Source organism: Mya arenaria, chromosome 1, assembly GCF_026914265.1.
Source record: "Mya arenaria isolate MELC-2E11 chromosome 1, ASM2691426v1".
Taxonomy (NCBI): domain Eukaryota; kingdom Metazoa; phylum Mollusca; class Bivalvia; order Myida; family Myidae; genus Mya; species Mya arenaria.
Genome location: NC_069122.1, coordinates 42,509,769 through 42,529,846, shown reverse-complemented (window position 1 = coordinate 42,529,846; position 20,078 = coordinate 42,509,769). Strand labels below are relative to the sequence as shown.

Below are 20,078 nucleotides of genomic sequence, written 5' to 3'. Positions count from 1 at the left end.
TTTTGGTCGATATTTACAAAATGTAGTTATGTAGCAGCGAACTAATTTAATTTAATATAATTTTTCCTGTAATTTTATCTTTATCATTATTGTTTTCAAATGATCTTGACTAAACAATACAAGATGTGTTTCATTGAACGAGCTATGCAAGATGTGTTTCAGTGAACGACCTATAATGCTTGATAGTTTACGCTCTACTTCTTATAAATAACACTGAAATCTATATTCATTTTTCCCAGATGGCTATAAATAGAACTAGTATAATAGTGCATACGAAGTTATGTTATGAAAATTTGATTCGTGTTTTGCCTTAATTGTTTTAGCTAAATTAGTGACCTTCTAAAGATGCTGATTTAACACTGCATAATTATGGAGTTAGTGCATGTCGACTATAACAGGATCTTAATGACTTATGCAAGCTGTGACAACTTTTAAAGTAAGTGAACTAACTCAACTTAATTCCATTGTGTCGAGGACATGTCGGTTGACTGATAGATTCGACATTTGTGGAAAGCTTTAATCAGTTATTGAATTGCCACTGACAATTAATGTTCAGAAACAATACTTGGATTGGGTGCCGTATTTGAATACCAATATATGAAATATCGTATTGTGAGCTAAAAGCTAGGCTGTGATCAGACTTGTGTCATCGTACATCTTCACAATATCCCACGTATTTGCCGTCATGTCGGAAAAGCCGCCACTCCGCCTAGAAGACATTCCTGTGACAAACATGACCGCATACCTGCTTGACAAAATCCGGCACTATGGGGACAAGGTTGCCATGGTAAGAATAACACAACATTTATTTCTGGCATCTTGATGGGCCATTTAAATTACTGATTTCTCCGAGCCTCGGTGGGTAGTAGGGGCGATGGCCTTGCCTGGTAGTATGTGTGCATTTCACATATGGCCCACATATTGGTTGGTTCAAAATAGATTGCCAACTTAGCGGCTTATACATGAAACTCGGAGTTCACATAACTTGGTTTTCCAATGGCGGTACAAATAAAAAGGTGAAATTCAAGCTATATTGAATTTAATGTAGCGGATAAATAATGCGGTTGTTTCCAAAGTAGTGTGTGCATATTAAAACGGTACACTTATGTTTGTACCGGGGAATTAGCTTGTGAAACCAGAATATTTATAATCCCGGATTTTAGCTTTCGTTTTTCGTTGTTCGTCAAGGTGGATAACTGCGTAGGCGATTGAGGAGATCGTATATCGAGTTATGTAATGGTCGATGATTGCTTTTTCTTCTTGAATCATGTGAAGCAAATACAACGTAGCTATTTTGATGATCTGAGTAACGAATTAGGCCAACCTATGAGTGTTCAGCCTCCTTAATCGGATAGTAGAGTTTCTTTTTAACACAATGTAAGCAATTATGCCTGTTCTTATTTCTGATGAATGTATCATTTAAAGCTGCAATCTCACAGATTTTCCGTTTTGACAACTTATTTTTCTTCTTTTTTTTGTGTGTCTTGGAATGAGCAAATTTTCGCATAAATGTCTGCAAGCCAGTGGTAAAAGACTTTCCGTTCGAAAATTAATGTTTTATGGGTAAAAGGGTTACTAACGGTTTAAGAAAAATGCATAAAACATCAATTTTTCAACTTAAATATGAAAATCTGCGACCTGATATTTTATCACCAATCTTATATCACTGGTTTCCATGCATTTTCGCATAAATTGGCTCGTTCCAAGACAAAAAAAAAAAAAGTTGTCAAAGGTCAATCTGTGAGAATGCAGCTTTAAATGTTTTATTATATTTTGCCATACATCATTGTGTTCATTTTTGGTACATATTTGTTATAACACTAATGCCCACATGAGCCAGAAATTGGACAACGTACATTTTTTCCAATTAACATCATATTATAATGGCTGGTTTCGTTACAAAACTTGAAACACTTAATATGCAATTACACTTTTTAATTTTAGACTGTTGTAACCGAATATTATTGCTGGTTATCAAAGCTAGCATTAACTCGAAAACGAGTCAATATAAAAAATAAATGTTATGTAAATGTACAGCTGTTATTTATATCATATTTTATCATTCTTTATTGAAGTTGCAGCATTCACCTTACATTATGTTCAACATTTTGTATTTTGTAAGGACTTGTTTCTTTGCACAATGATTGATACTTAACTGAACTATTGATACTTAACTGAACTATTTGAGAGTCATGCTTTAAAGTTGCACTCTTATTCCCAAATAAGATTTATCACAATTAAAAAATGGTTTTAAGATACCATTAAAGAATATTTACATTCACACTTCATTCCTAAACGATGGTTGTTGTTTATCAATTGCACTTTATTTCTGTATAAAGTGCAATGGCATTTCCCATCGATATCGCGTGCGTTTGTTCGATACTTCTGTCCTGTCATTGGGCGCAATAATACCAAGGGGCGGGGCATATTTACTACGGAACTATTTTTTTCAATGAAATCGTAGTAAAATTTTTGCCAATATTGGCAACATGCAAAACTGTAACATGTAGTAAAGCAGTTAAAAAAAAGATAAGCAACGATAATTTGATTGATTTTAATGTAGATGGTTTCATGATGGATGGAACAGTTGAAGAAACGTTGGTGTTTAAAAAGGCTGTTAAATGTCACGAAAATGCAAAAAACAGTTAGTTCAAAATAACCTCTATGACGGGTGCTTGTATGACGTCATGAGTGATGTCATTGAAAACGTTTTACATTAAGCTCGATTCGGGCCGCAACATAACTCAGCAGCTGCATTTTGTTTCGACGCCATTTTTTGCAGTGTTCATTCGTTTTGAAAGTGTTGTTTTTTAGAAAATTGACTGGATTACTTGGATTATTTACACACTATGCCTATTGGGTAATCAATTAATTACCTATTCAGTCATACTTTAACCATTGTTTGTTTTGATAACTAATTTAAGCCTGAAAATTTGGTAAACATGTTCTTGATAAAATGAACAGCATCTTCAGCATCAGAGAAAACATCTTTGAAATTTCTTTGTTCATTGCATACGACGTAATGGAATCATGTCCATATAAGTCGTATGTTCTGAATAAAATCGACAGAAATAACTACAGTTCGGAGGAGTTAGTCGTTTTAGACATAATTTAGTGCTTTTAATAGTCAAAACAATTGCAGAACAAACTATTTAGTAAACACATCAGCTTGACAGGAAAAGACAACTCAGTAGAAAAAATGTAAGTTATATGTGGTTTATTTCATGTTTTGGTATTTGTATGCAGCTACGTTATATATGCTAAAATATGTTTTTGTGCAAAAGTTAGCATCGTTGACCAACTTTCGGTCAAAAGCCTGGTCGCTCAGCCTTCATTGTTATGATGCGGGCCCTGATAGCGCATATGTAAAGCAAAAAAACGGGCATTAACGGCACGTGAATTTACTGAATAATGCACGTTTTCTACCGATAACGCCCGGGTTTTTGCGTTTTAATACACAACGATAACGGACAGAAAACACACATTTTAAGCAAGAATACGTATTTATAATATTCTTGACCTTGAAAAGATAGAAAGTAATCATATAAATAAGGAACTATTTTATCTGTGCATTCATTGTGGTATAAAATTAGGTTGCGATAGCTGTTCTAATTTACCCACCGTTGAGAACAACGAGAGAAAGAAAAAAGAGAAAATGCTCTTGAATAATCAATTTATTTTAGCAGAAATGTAGATTTAAATGAATTTAAATAAAAGTATTAAAATTCGACATGTTGCATTTTATTGGGGTATGGTATGCAATGGCGCAGTTCAAAATATTGGTGGAGTCCTTCGGACTTCACCCATTTTGAACAGCCCCATTATTTTATTTAACTATACATGTATAACATTACGCAATTCCAAGTATTTTCATTGATATTACATATTTTATTTCATCAAGGATGAATGAAAACCTACTTTCGTCGGCAGAAGATATTGTGCAGTAAATCTCCCATGCGGTTTAAGCAGGCGGGTTGTTAACTCAACAACTAGGTGGTCAATGAAAGGAAGGGACATGTTGACCTTCCAGTATTCTGTGGGTGTTGCCGCTGGTGCGTTAGGCATGTTTGCCTGTCGCCCTGGGACTCGAGGAATGGACGGTTCCACCCCAATGTCTCTTGCTAGTGACATAGTCTTTTCGTACATAATGTCCCATGCTGTTGGATCGTTGCGTTCAGACTGAAATGATATTTGATAGTGACGTAACATTAAACAACGCATTAGTAAAGCGCACGGCAACGTCCATCTTTCTTTTTGTAAGTGAAAAGATGGGAAAAACATTTAGTAACATATGACTGCAAATAAGTTGTCCCAGGAACTTACAACAACTCTGGAAATTCATGACACAATACAATTAATGTTTCGATATTGCATGGTTTGTGAGCGAACAATCGAAAGCCTTTCTATTCAGACGTACATAATTTAAATAAAAAAGTGATAAGATAACAGACTAAGAAATATCACATAATTAGGAAAAAATACAATAAACACTTTGAAGAATATTGATTAAGAGCATTTAGGCATTGTATAATTTAAGTATGTTTACTCAAGATTACCTAAATGAGCATAGGAAAGTGTGTAAAGCATCCGCCCTAGCTTCCCAGCGGGTCTCGCACAGAGATTGCAGTTTAGTGCGCTTATCCATCTCGACACGGGCAACTTCATCGTTGTCAAGGTTTTCCTGGAAGCGTAGGAGGCGTTCAGCTGTGTTATTAACCAACATAACAATTTCATATAAATACTGATAGTAGTCATTCGCGTGATGTATGAGCTCATCATTGTTTTTTATGTAGCTATCAAGTATCGGCATACTTAGATATCAGTGAAATAGCATACATACATGCATTTACATAATTTGCCGCTCTGCACTTTAGTCTCCAATCTTTTGATATAAAATTGGCTATTTTCAATTGTCTGCAAACACAGTGTTTTGATGACAATCTCTGTAATATTATTGTTTTGTCAAATCTCATTTTATGTTAAAGGCAATGTCAATATATTAATGATATACATGTTCAAGTATGTGTAAAATATCATTTTGGCTAGTTGAACTGATTATTATGACTTTATAGAGCCTTTGTCATGACTTTAAAGCTGCACTCTCACAGATTGAACGTTTTGACAACTTTTTTTTTAATTTTTTGTCTTGGAAAGAGCAAATTTTTGCGAAAATCCATGGAAACCAGTTATTAAAGACTGCTGACAAACAATAAGATCTCAGATTTTTACATTTATGTTCAAAAATTGATGTTTGATGCATTTTTCTTAAACCGTTAAACATCAATTTTCGAACGGAAATATGAAAATCTAAAATTTGATTTTTGTCAGCCTTCATATATCATTGTTTTGCAGATATTCACGCAAAAATTTCCTCTTTCCAAGACAAAAATTAAAATTTGTAAAAATTGTAAATCTGTGAGTCTTTGTCATCAAGCCACGGTGTCTGCAAATATACATGAGCTCTCAGTAGCCTGAAAGAAAATATAGATCTCCGACCTCCTCATGCATTACGACAAAACGTCCTAGTCTAGATGCGTTTTAATTATGTCAAGGTCGATGCCACAACCGAGAATACCACGACATATTCCGAGCTAGTCACGCGCATTGAACGGGCAGCTTCCGGTCTGCAGGCGACAGGTGTGATGAAAGATGACGCCATCGGCGTGTTGTCACCGAATCATCCTGACTATCTGGTCACCTTCTACGCATGCGCACTGGTGGGAGCCACACTCCAACCAATCAGCCCGATGTATACCAAGGGTGCGTCAATTTTAATAATAATATAAGCCGCTTAAAGAGACCTACCTTCGTTTAATTACTGGAATTTGATTATTTTTGTTTAAATTCTTCATTTAGGACAAAATGTTGCCTTCCGACGTAAATGACGTAATTTATCACGTTGTACACACGCACACACGCACCCACGCAAGCACGCACGCACGCACGCACGCACACACACACACACACACACACACACACACACACACACACCGAATATAGTGTCTGATTATGAGACACCACGAGCATGCGCACCTGGTCGGAGATGGAACCGTGAATTTCGTGGAAGACAGGCTGAGACCTGAACAATCAGATTATATTTAATATTCTGATACATGTTTTCTTAGCATTGTTTATTATTATATAAACGTTTTGTTCTTTTCCTTTCTCCTCCTTTACGACAGACGACTTGGCCAAAGTTCTCCGAGACTGCAACACCAAGTTCCTGTTTACCGTGTCTGCTCTTTTGCCCAAAGTACAGGAAGCGACACAGGGGTTGGAACACATTAAGGTATTAATGCATCACAGTATTGTTTCATGTTAGTATAGTGCAAAGGATAACGGCATTCCAAGACAACTATTTATGGAAGATTATCAAACACAATTACAGCTGAATAATGTCCCCGCTAAAGAGTAGCTGTGCTTTCCATATGTCGGATGGATGGTTGGATGGATGGATGGACAGACATGTCGCAAAGTTTGTCCGAGCGAAACCTCCAAAACTGCAGAAACTTCACAGGAATTATAAGTACCGAGCATAGTTGTTCATAAACATCGCTATGTTTTGCGCGAGTAAGTTTTCACTGATTTACAACCATTGTTAGTGTGGTATTGAACATATTTTGATGAAATTTCACAGAACTGATACGTACCAAGCCATAAATTTATGGATCGAACTACATCTTCATGTTATTCTTATTTTGTTGCAACTCCACATTAATAACTGTCATGAACACTAGCGGTGCTCGATATGGATATTTTCTCGATCGAATTTAAGATGGCCGACTGGCGGCCATGTTAGAACTTGCCTTAAACAATATTAACCATTCCGTACCGTTCAAGGCAATTTTAACATTTACAGTAATTGTAACATGAATTATATCCCTATGTTAATGATTTGTTCGCCGCACTGTTTCTCAATGACACGTCAGTGATTGGTACTAAATGTAGTTATGTATATTGTCGGCACGCTTGGATGGTTTTACATTGAGTTTTATACATATAGAATACACACATATTTAGTATTTACTTGTTAAAAAACATCATCTAGAATTGTTATGCGTCGTTTAATCTGCATAATCGTTATCAAACAGACAACCAGTAAACCCTTTCAAAATGATACCAATATTATCATGAGTTACCTTGCATCGCAATTTAATACCATTACCATGTGCATATATGAGAAACATTTGCCCCTTGGGTAAATATGTCCACGGGTTAATCTCGTCATATAGACATGATATTATATTATAAGCCACTGCTGAAAGAATTGCTTCGTGACTTTCGTATGTTTATGGTCTTCCAAGCAACAGCCTGCACACGTTTTTGCTCCTTTTATAACTTCTTCGAAACCGCTTTGTTAAAACATCGTAAGATAATTTGTTCGTACTGGTCAAGATTTTTTTTTAGAAAACCAAACAAATAAAAGCTTATTTTTGTATATACATGTAGTATACTTTTATTATATTTTCATAAACGAAATAATTTTATCACAAAATTGGATGAATGGATTTACAAAAAAAAACACATTTAAAATAGGTGTTACTGTATGGAGAAGCCGGGGGTGATTACGAGACATTCGAGTCCCTCCTGGATCCGGGTCACGCCCCCTACCGGACACCGGAATTGGATCCGAGGACGTCTGTAGCGGCCCTTATGTCGTCTTCCGGTACGACGGGATTCCCTATGGCCGTCTGTATTTCACACTACGCTATTGTCGCCAACACAATCCAGCAGATGTAAGTACCGGTCACGGTCCCCATCATTCGGAGCTCCTCGGCCATTTTTGTCGAAAATAACGACAAAATGGCCGAGGAGTTCCGGATGGGTTCCCATAAGAGAACATAGGGGCCTGAACACGCAAAACAGTTTCGATAACATGTAAAGACCAACATTAAAGAAGAAAAATAAAACATCATCCGGAAGGAAAACATAAGTTTTAAGTTCAGGGGATTTTTAGCCGAAATATTTGGAAAACATTACAGTCGAACTCAGAATTGGTCAAAGTATATGGATATGCAACTAACTCAATTTCTTTAAGAACTCGGAAGTTTGAATGTGAATATGCCAGTCGCAAACTGTAGAATATGTTGCAATAAAAATATCATGAACAATGATGGTGACTTACCAATGTTGCAAACATCTTGGTGACACTAATCAGCTATTTAAACGTCTGATGACGTAGATCGTGATAATGTCTCTTTGAATCTTCTACATGTCCATGCTGGGACAGACATGACATGCACTCACTGTGTGGAAACAACAGACTCAATATGATTCATCGACATCAGGATTAATCGTAAATGCAACATTTTTCATCTAAACGAAATTGAACCCTATTATCTTCTAATCTCTTCCCACAGTTCTATGGAAAGAAAACTTATTACCTTTGGAAATTAATTACTGTTGTTATACATTGAGTAAATGCTAGGTTAATTTCGCAATGTTTTAAATGATTTTAACATTCTTGCTCATAAAATATTTTAAACCAAAAATATTAACAGATATATTTTTGGTTTAAAATATATTATGAGCAAGAATGTTAAAATCATTGAAAGCATTGCGAAATTAACCTAGCATTTACTCAATGTATAACAACAGTAATTAATTTCAAGTTTTCGATCTGTACTTTGCCGTACAGCTTTGTAAAACATTATTTTTCATCTGTATGATCTGCATTACAAATGTTAGTTGTATAACATGTAACATGTTTACACTTCCTTAGCATATTGTGTGGTTTTTTCAAGAGAAAAAATAAAACTGAACACTAACACCAGTGGTATGCGCAACCCTGTCAACGCCTTAGCCATCGCCTTCGCTTTATTTACAGGTGTGCTGGTTTGAACAGCGATAAGGACACATTTGTGACGTTTTTCCCGTTTTTCCACGCGCTTGGACTCTACATGGTGTGTTTCGTCGGCCACTGTCCAGGCGCCCGCATCGTGATCATGCCGCGCTTTGATTTTGAAACCTTTCTTCGGCTAATAGAGAAATATATGGTTGGTTTGAAATTAATTAACTATGGAAATGCTGTTGACCGAGTTATTGAGTGGCTAGGGTCTACTATTTCTTCTATAACTGCTCCTTCTCCTGCTGCTGCTGCTGCTGCTGCTGCTACTGCTACTGCTACTGCTACTACCACTACTACTACCACCACCACCACCACCACCACCACCACCACCACCACCACCACCACCACCACTACCACTACAACTACCACTACTACTTCTATTACTACTACTACTACTACTACTACTACTACTACTACTACTACTACTACTACTACTACTACTACTACTACTACTACTACTACTACTACTACTACTACTACTACTACTACTACTACTACTACTACTACTACTACTACTACTACTACTACTACTACTACTACTACTACTACTACTACTACTACTACTACTTCTACTACTTCTACTACTACCACTACTACTACTACCACCACCACCACCACCACCACTACCACTACCACTACTACTACTACTACTACTACTACTACTACTACTACTACTACTACTACTACTACTACTTATAATAATAATAATAATTGTATTGCTGCTAGTGCTGCTGCTGCTGCTGCCGCCGCCGCCACCACCACCACCACCACCACCACCACCACCACCACCACCACCACCACCACCACCACCACCACCACCACCAAAACTACTACTACTACTACTACTACTACAACCATCACCGCCGTATCCACTACAACCACCACCTCAAATAAAAACACTACACTACCTCCACTACTACCAGTACTACCAGTACAGCACCACCACAACCATCACTACAACTACCACCTTGACCATCTCCACCGCCGTCACCACCCTCACCACACCTGGTGGATTTATTTACTCGCTCTCTATGAGATCCAAACAGATTTGACCAAATCGATGTACAAGAGCGTTATTTTACGTTCTTTATATTATTTCCAATAAATAGGTTATACATGTGGCTTAGTATTACACTACTGTTTCCACGTTTTACAGCCAACAAATCTGCAACTAGTTCCTCCCATCATGGTGCTGTTAGCGAAAAGTCCGAAGGTTTCCGAGTACGATCTATCGTCTGTTTCCCAGATAGCGTGCGGAGCTGCGCCACTCAGTAAGGAGATAGAGGACTTAGTGAAAGAGAAACTAAAACTGCCGTGCATTTTTCAAGGTGAGAACATGAACAGTTTCGTTCACATTGCACATTGTGGTATAGTATGCTTATGCTTTGTTAAGAACCTTACATGCAAATCAAAAGAGAATCTTGCATATAAACCGGTGCTTAGGAGCATTGCCAATCTTCCTCGGTTACGATTTTATAATATTAGACCAGCAGACTGTTACGAATTGTCAACGAAAATTGCATTTACAAGGTCCAGTATTTATAACTGTGTATTGAGCAAGGCAGGAAACCATTTTACAGGGAGAAGGAAATATTCGCACTATCGTGTATTAACCAAAGTTGGGATACAAGGTTTAACGAAGAAGGAAATGCTTGCACTCTCGTTTATTTACCAAGGAAGGGCAGCGGGGCGGTTGAATGGCCAAGGACATGCTTGCCTTACCGTCTTTTAACCAAACTGGGGTAAACAAACGTTTGAATAGACAAGCACATGCATACTCTATTTTTACCTAGGACAGTCTAACCAACGTTTGGACGAACAAGGACATGCTTGCTTTATCTTAACCTAGGACAGTCTAACGTACGGTTGGACAAACAAGGACATGTTTGCTCTATCTTTACTGAGGAGGGGCTTACTAACGGTTGAACTAACAAGGACATGCTTGCTTTATCTTAACCAAGGACAGTCTAACGAACGGTTGGACGAACAAGGACATGTTTGCTCTATCTTTACCTAGGACAGTCTAACGAACGGTTGGACGAACAAGGACATGTTTGCTCTATCTTTACCTAGGACAGTCTAACGAAAGGTTGAATGGACAAGGACATGCTTGCTCTATCTTTACCTAGGAATGGCTTACTAACGGTTGAACGGACAAGGACATGTTTGCTTTATCATAACCCAGGACAGTCTAACGAACGGTTGGACGAACAAGGACATGCTTGCTCTATCTTTACCTAGGAATGGCTTACTAACGGTTGAACGGACAATGAAATGCTTGCTTTATCATAACCCAGGACAGTCTAACGAATGGTTGGGCTGACAAGGGCATGCGTGCTCTATCTTTACCTAGGACAGTCTAACTTACGGGTGGACGAACAAGGACATGATTGCTCTATCTTTACTTAGGAGGGGCCAACGTACGGTTGAACGAACAAGGACATGGTATGCTTGCTCTATCTTTACCTAGGAGGGGCTAACGTACGGTTGAACAAACACGAACATGCTTGCTCTATCTTTATTTAGGATGGGCTAATGTACGGTTGAACGAACAAGAACATACTTGCTCTATCTTTACCTAGGAGGGGCTAACGTACGGTTGAACGAACAAGGACATGCTTGCTCTATCTTTACTAAGTAGGGGCTAATGTACGGTTGAACGAACAAGGACATGCTTGCTCTATCTTTACTAAGTAGGGGCTAACGTACGGTTGAACGAACAAGGACATGCTTGCTCTATCTTTACTAAGTAGGGGCTAACGTACGGTTGAACGAACAAGGACTACTTGCTCTATCTTTACATAGGAGTGGATAATGTACGGTTGGACGTACAAGGACATGCTTTTTTCTTTACCTAGGAGGAGCTACTTACGGTTGAAAGAACAAGGACATGCTGACTCAATCGTGTTGTGTACAAGTAGGGTTAAACTGACCAGACCCTGCTTGCCATAACATGCTTTTATCAAGGAGTGGTAAACGTAGGGTTAAACGGACCAGACCCTGCTTGCCCTAACATGCTTTTATCAAGGAGTGGTAAACGTAGGGTTAAACGGACCAGACCCTGCTTGCCCTAACGTGCTTTTATCAAGGAGTGGTAAACGTAGGGTTAAACGGACAAGACACTGCTTGCTCTAACGTGCTTTTATCAAGGAGTGGTAAACGTAGGTTTAAACGGACCAGACCGTGCTTGCCCTAACATGCTTTTATCAAGGTGTGGTAAACGTAGGGTTAAACGAACCAGAACAGGCTTGCTCTAACATGCTTTTATCAAGAAGTGGTAAACGTAGGGTTAAACGGACCAGAACATGCTTGCTCTAACATGCTTTTATCAAGGAGTGGTAACGTAGGGTTAAACGGACCAGACCCTGCTTGCTCTAACGTGCTTTTATCAAGGAGTGGTAAATGTAGGGTTAAACGGACCAGACCCTGCTTGCTCTAACATGCTTTTATCAAGGAGTGGTAACGTAGGGTTAAACGGACCAGACCCTGCTTGCTCTAACGTGCTTTTATCAAGGAGAAGTAAACGTAGGGTTAAACGGACCAGACCCTGCTTGCTCTAACATGCTCTTATCAAGGAGTGGTAACGTAGGTTTAAACGGACCAGAACATGCTTGCTCTAACTTGTCTTTATTAAGGAGTGGTAAACGTAGGGTTAAACGGACCAGAACGTGCTTGCTCTTTCGTTTCTTTATCAAGGGGAGGAAACAAACAACTGAATGGACAAGGACATGCTTGTTCTACCCTGTCTTTCCCAAGGAGCGGTAAACGAACTGTTCAACGGATAGGGACAACCTCGCTTTACCGTAAACTAACGGGGCATGAATGTACTTTTGTGTATTAAACAAGGTGAACGGTTAAACAGACAAGGCAGCCTTGATCTCTCTCCTTCTGGGGCATGCTTGCTCTGCTGTATATTTACTTAGACGAGCCAACAAACGGTTCCTTGGACTTATCAAGACAGGGCAAGCGTACGGCCCCACGAGCTGGAACATGCTTGTTCTACCGTGTCTTTACCAAGGTTTGGCAAACGTACAGTTCCATAGACATGGACATGCTTTCTCTATCGTGTTTATACCTAGTAGAAGCAAATATATGCTACCATGAACATTTCTGAATGAAGATGGAGCAGCTCATGCGTGTTCCAACGTGAATTTACCTAGATTGTTCAACCTTTATGTTCCGCGGACAATGACTTGCCTATCCTTTTGCATGCATATCTTAGGCAAGCATGCTCAAATTATAAAAAAAAACAATTGCTTTACCACTTCTTGTGAACTGTTAAGTTATGTTTTATGTCTGAAGTAGTTTCCGTTTGTCTTTAGGTTATGGCATGACTGAAATAGGTGTGACCCATTTGAACGGTCGAGGGGAGTTTCGGTACAAATCTGTAGGCAAGCTGCTTCCCCTCACAGAGATGAAGGTATGACCGTTGTAATATTTCGTTTAAGCTACAGTTTACAAACTTTTATTTTGTTTTCCCTTTTTACTCATCAATTTTGAGTTTTCTTTAATGAATTAGTCGGTTAGCGTTAAGCACAAGTTTTAAGTGGTAGGCTGAAGGCAATAGCGAAATAGTGTAATGGGCAAAATTGCAATAGTGCGATGGGCAATAGAGCAGTGGGCAAAAGTTTCATAGTGCAATAAAGCAATAGTGCAATGGGCAATAGTGCAATGGGCAATAGTGTCATAGTACAAAAAAGCAATAGCGCAATGGGCAATAGTGCAATGGGCAAAATTGTCATAGTTCAATAAAGCAATAATGCAATGGGCAAAATTGTCATAGTATCATAAAGCAATAATGCAATGGGCAATAGTGCAATGGGCAAAATTGTCATAGTATCATAAAGCAATAATGCAATGGGCAATAGTGCAATGGGCAAAAGTGTCATAGTATCATAAAGCAATAATGCAATGGGCAATAGTGCAATGGGCAAAATTGTCATAGTAAAATCCAAAGCTCCATTGGATTCGCGAGTAATAATGTGTGAGTTTGAACTAATATGGTATTTTTTTCATTGAGACAACTAAATGTATAAGTTGATACGAATCATGGTTTTACAGATTGTGGATGTGGAGACAGGGAAGCCCGTAGGACCAGGACAGGAAGGAGAGATCTGGATCCGCGGACCGCAGGTATGTGGAGGCTACCTGGGGCTTCCCGAGCAGACACGTGAACTCTTCACCAATGACGGTTGGGTGAAAACCGGTAAGTGGAATGAACAAAGTCTCTGACTAAGTGGTTTATAACTTCAACATAATAAAAAAAAATTATGTGCAACGCCTGCGTTAGAGAATGGTAGGTTCAATAAAAAGTTTTTCCAAATTTATTTCAATCTTAGTAAAGTGACACTCTTATTCAAAATCAATACATACACATGTATAACAAACATCATTTTTGACTGTTAAGCCTTCAACTACTTACCAAATAATGCTTTTATGGAAAATATTAATTATTGATAACAAGATTGTAAACGTGTATTTAATAGCAGAAAGCGCAAAAATATTAAATGATTGGTGATTAACTGTAATCTGCTATAGTCTCATAAGGTAGAAATACTTTCTTTCAAATTAGACTCGGTTGCCTTCATAAGAACCATTGTTTTCGATGTTTATACATCCTTTTTGGAATAATAAAGCAATATTATTAATTGTGGTAAATCTTATTTGGGAATAAGAGCGCATCTTTATGCAAATATCGTCTACTTGAACGGGACCACTTAAGTAAACATTTTCTGATACACCTGTTGAAGTTCCTAGTCAGTTTTCTTTGCAAAAATAACGTTGTATTCACCAAATTTAGTATCGGTATTTGTATAAGTGCAGTGCAGACTCAACACTCTGTAAACCGTCCGATAATAGTATTTTGCACATACTTTTTACCCTGACAAACTTAATCTCCGCACGACTTCTGTACCAGGTGATATCGGGTATGAGGACGAGGACGGGTACCTGTTTGTGGTGGACAGACTCAAAGAGCTCATCAAGTACAAAGCCTTCCAGGTCGCCCCGGCAACCCTTGAAGATATCCTGCTACGCCATGACGCAATCGCTGACGTAGGTGTCGTCGGGATGCCGGATGTGGAGGCAGGTGAGCTCCCGCGTGCGTACGTCGTCAGGAAACAAGGCAGGGAAGCCAGTGAAGCGGAGATTCGGAAATTCGTTGATGGTGAGATGAGTTTAAATTTAAATCATTTTTTATATCTTAAAAACACATCTTTACGAATTTATTGACACTCTTTCTATGAAGTTATAAGTTCATTTTTGTTCAGTTTCAATAAAACATCAAAGTTAAGAAATAAATTTACTTACATTTTATGAAATAAAGGTCCTTGCCATCGATTTAGGAGAACGATGAAGTAAGGGTGTGATTATCCAGTAGAACAAATGTCCACCCTTCACCCTAATGTTCACATACTCGAGGTATCATGGTCAAGGTCAATCACAATGTCGAGGTCACTTGGTCGAGATCAGTATGTCACTGGTTGGGGTCACATGGTCGAGATAACAGGGTCGAGGTCAATCACATGGTGGAGGTAAATTACATGGTCGATATCATATTGTCGAGGTCAGTCACATGTTCGACATAACAGGGTCGAGGTCAATCCCATGATCGGGGTCAAATGGTCGAGATTACAGGGTCGAGGTCAATAACATGGTGGAGGTAAATCACATGGTCGATATTATATGGTCGAGGTCAGTCACATGGTCGATATCACAGGGTATAGGTCAATCATATGATCGGGGTCAAATGGTCGGTATAACAGGGTCAAGTTCAATCACATGGTCGAGATCAATCACATGGTCGAGGTCAATAACTTGGTCGAGGTCAATGGTCAATCACATGGTCGATATCACATGGTCGAGTTCAATCACATGGTCGAAGTCAGTCGCATGGTCGATGTCAATCACATGGTCGAGGTAACAATGTAGAGATCAGTCACATGCATGAGGTCACTGTTGAGGCTGACACTGACTTCTACCCAGGAGTCTCGTCAGGAAATCAAGGCTCTCATTTATGGAGGGCCCGTATCATTGGTGGTTGGGATTCGTTCGGGACGATTAGTTGCAGCGATGCAACATAGCCAGAAGGTCATCAACCTTTATGTTAAGTGTTGATACCTGTTGATCTCATGTAATTTGGTGACATCGTGCTGAAATTTGGTGGAATGTCCGAAAGTATGACATACATATTTTTTATTTCCGAATGTATATTGTCTCTTAATTTCTGAAATCGAGCAAAAATGACACACTTTACAAGCTTTGAAGGTCAATTAAACTTGTTTGCTTTATTTTTTACGGTTACTATTTTACATTTTCATTTCTTCAAACAATATTCTCACAAATTATTCCAAAATAAAATTGACTCACTAGGCATCTACATTTCGTGTATTTTGGGGTCGGATATCTTTATGCTAAAGTCGATTTATGTCTTTGAATAATTAATTAAACTACTACATAAACTCAAAGTTTTCCATTTTGGGTTTTTGTTGGCTTTTTGTCGTTTGTTTTAACATTTTGAAATTTGTTTAACATTTCAGACCAGGTGGCTCCCCACATGAAGCTGCGGGGTGGGGTGGAGTTTATACAGGAAATACCCAGGACCGCCTCCGGTAAAATCCTCTGGAAATCACTTCGGGAACTCGCGCGGGCGCTTGCAGCAAAACAACCGCCTGCTTGATCATGCTATTTATTGGGCACTACGTTTTGAAACATTTCCATGTGTCAATTAACCCTTTCCCAAATCTTGATTATCAAAAACATAAATTCCTTACAGAGTCCAAAACCCTTTCGGAGAACATTGTACATATGTTATGGTTATATACTTGCATGTTTTAAGACTTTTTCAAAAAACGTACGTTTCCATAGACTGTGTATGACCAGCATTAATTTAGAATAAAGTAAGATAATCAGCTCTTGTTTATTGCTTGTTTATTTCTTTCAGTTATCCTGTAATATGTGTGTGAGAATGCATTGCACAAACCAAATTGACAAACATAATGAAAATGTGAAAAAGTAAAGTTAAATATGTAAAGGTACTGAACTGGTAACAAGTGGCGGATCCGTGGTTAAGTGGTAACACACTTGACTATTAATCCAGGGGTCGCAGGTTCGATTCCCCGTCGCACCACTAAAAATACTAATCGTCTTCCGGGAGGGACGTTAAATGGGGGTCCCGTGTGAAAGTGCTGTACACTGGTACACGTTATTGACCGAGGGTAGCTCTAACCAGGGTTGCAGTATGTCTGTGCACTATGCTCCAAAAGCCTAAAATGACTAACACTCTTAATGGAACACTCGCCGAATGGGCAAAGCCCGTCAGGGAGTATAAATATGCTTTAGTAACTGTTTGGAATTCATTGTTGTGTCTTGTAACAGGATCTTGTGCAGGTTCGGTATTGTATTGAGTTTCTTTAAATATTTTGAACACTATGACAAACATTCACTACTCATTTCTTGAGCTGAAAAGTTTTTATCACGTAAAACATATTGATTCCGGTCAAATTGAACCATTATGTGTTTTTTTATTTGACACATGTGTAATAACACAATGCTCTATTTCAGAAAAAGAGTCAGGGAATATGTCGCTTCGCATATTTGTCAATAAGTTTTCCGAAACAGACATCTTCTTAATAGGTATAATTCCTGCATTTCGGTCTATCATTATGATAAATCTGTGTTTTGATATAGTAGTTTTATATCTTTCAATAAAATCATAAGAATAAAACAATTTATTATCTCATTAAGACATTCTTTAAGATGTTTAGAATATAACCAATGTATTCACTTATAGCTAAATGAAATATAACATCATAACGTCATCAAAACAAATGTGACGTCACCAAATTGTTTTTATATTCTACTGTTTATGTTGTGACGTTGCAGAATTTCATCTCAATATTTATTCTTTTCAACGTTAAAAAATATGTAAATATGTAATTCGTTTTAAACTTAAATATCATGATTCTACATCTATACAATGAATGCTGTTTGGTAAAAGGCATCGATGTGTAGTGGTCGTCCCTCGGCGGTGCAGGTGTAGACAGGTTAGTGTATTCGTTATTTCTAACCGAAAGAAAATATACATGTATGAGAAAAAGAAATCTTCAACATGTCATCTACAATATGATTAAACTCGCCATGTCCTATATATAAATATATATTACTGTTGTCTCGTAATGATGCAGTAGCCTGACTCGGAGACATTTCTGTTCAAGTCCACAAGTAATGACAGAGGCAATTATAACTTTATTTTGCTGATGAAATAATAATATTTTACTACAGTAGATCCACATTGGCTAGACTGGTTCCCTGCTTACTGATATTCTATACAGTACCGATAACGATAGTGTTAGGGGAAGGAGCTCAAGACTACCCGTTGGCTTGCTTGGCTCGAATTTATCGTTGGCTCGAACTGAATGAAAAGGATCGATTTATTCATACTGATGGTAAGCCTTTCCGCTTGACTCGAATTCCTCGTTGGCTCGAACTGCATTGAAGGACCGATTTATTCATACTGAAGGTAAGCCTTCCCGCTTGACTCGAATTTTCCGAGGCTCGAAAATAATTCGCCGGTCCTTCGAATTCGAGCCAACGAGATTCGACTGTGTATTTCTTCTACCTCCCTTTAATAGAAGCGATATCAAAAGATATTTATCAAAGTTGACATAATTTTATACGATTTATGTTTTATATGCATAACTGTGATAAAAAGTGTTTTTGTTTAGAGAGAGAGACGCCTTCTGGATACAGAAATATGCCTAGAGGATATCATAATACAATGTTTACCATGTAACGACCTTTAAAACAAACCAGCAACAAACTTTAAATAACAACAGCATTTATTTACGAACAGTTTTACAAAAGAATTTCAAAGAAGTAATGCTTAAATTTAGATACCTAGAATAAATAATGTGAAAACATTCATAAAACATCTTCACTGATCCTGGTATTTTGAATGTCCCCATGATGAAATCCACATTGAATATTGAACACACTATAAATCCAACAGTATTTTCAAAATAATTCCCTCAAAAGGTTGAAACGTTATGCTCATAGAATAACTAAACTAAATCCAATATTTCAGATATATTTAGAATCTTTAAGTTTACCCAAGCACAAAACATCCTTAAGAAAGTTCTCTCAAATCTTCTCGAATCTTGTTGATTCTAAAACTTCTATGCATTCAATGAATAGAAAATTCTATAACACTCTAAGCAAATCCTGATTAATGCATTAAAATCACCAAAAAGGGAACAACAGTCTATTTATATGAATCTAGGTCAACTAACAATACAACTAGTCAATTAAACAATGCAGCAATATATTTAATATAAATACACTACACAAATAACAACAAGGGCAGGGATGGACACACATTAGCCACAATAGGTTATGAGGTGACGCATCCAACACTTGGCGCACAACCCAAGCACCGTTTGACGTTTTTTTTCCGAACACCTTTTAGGAGAGTAAATGTGTTGATCAAGATCAGATCACTAGAGGAAAAAAAAATATTGAGAGAGTTCAGGAAGCAATAGGGGCTCCTTAATATTTCGCTTAATTTATTTTATCTTTAGTATATTTTAACCGTTTGTTAATTTGCCTTTTTGATCAATTCAATCTGAAGGGAAACTATTGTAACGAATGCATTTGTTTTGCAAACTAACGTTATCACCAAATAATTTGCTGGAGAATTTAGGTTCTTTCAGTGGATGTTGATAATGGATAATCGCAGAATAAGATAAGCGTAATTTACATGCTAGATTATAACGTAACTTTTACAAAACAAGTTAATTTATATATGTTGTTAAAGTAAAACTATTTCTTTTATGCAATGAGTGTCGTAATAGTTTCAATACAACAAATACACACCATTAGAAAAGCAAATAACCGGCACCATGTATTTAGGGCATGCAGTTCAACAACTACAAGACACAAGTTTCTGTGTGAATTTTGACGAATTGTTTCGATGCTGATCTCTTTTTGCTCAAACCCTACTTTGAGTAAGGGTTTGCATCATGAAAACATCAACTGGTAAGAACTCATAGTGATAGAAATTTATAGCTGATAATTTAGAAGGAGATATGATTTGTTTTAAGGATATTCAATAATACTTGACTACTGAGATTTTCCCTGTAGTTTACATTATAATAGTTATATTAGATTTGTCTAACTAAATCTTCACTTTTTTTCAAAAAATCAAAATCAATATCATGATGCTTTGAGAATG

General features: G+C 37.6%; 1 protein-coding gene across 1 annotated transcript; it reads left to right on the top strand.

The window, feature by feature from the left end:
- Nucleotides 1-520: 520 nt before the first annotated feature.
- Nucleotides 521-16,751, top strand: LOC128227284 (uncharacterized). Its single transcript, XM_052937679.1, has 10 exons — nucleotides 521-787; nucleotides 5,553-5,760; nucleotides 6,183-6,289; nucleotides 7,537-7,736; nucleotides 8,828-8,996; nucleotides 10,005-10,176; nucleotides 13,171-13,268; nucleotides 13,910-14,054; nucleotides 14,766-15,014; nucleotides 16,387-16,751. The coding sequence occupies exons 1-10, from the start codon at nucleotides 686-688 to the stop codon at nucleotides 16,524-16,526; spliced, it is 1,590 nt and encodes a 529-aa protein (XP_052793639.1). The 5' UTR covers nucleotides 521-685; the 3' UTR covers nucleotides 16,527-16,751.
- The last annotated feature ends 3,327 nt before the right edge of the window (nucleotides 16,752-20,078 follow it).

Excerpts from the sequence above, each read along its gene's own strand:
- LOC128227284 (XM_052937679.1), top strand. The coding sequence starts at position 686 with ATGTCGGAAAAGCCGCCACTCCGCCTAGAAGACATTCCTGTGACAAAC. Across the intron at positions 8,997-10,004 it reads GGCTAATAGAGAAATATATG|CCAACAAATCTGCAACTAGT; the intron begins GTTGGTTTGAAA and ends CACGTTTTACAG. Across the intron at positions 10,177-13,170 it reads ACTGCCGTGCATTTTTCAAG|GTTATGGCATGACTGAAATA; the intron begins GTGAGAACATGA and ends GTTTGTCTTTAG.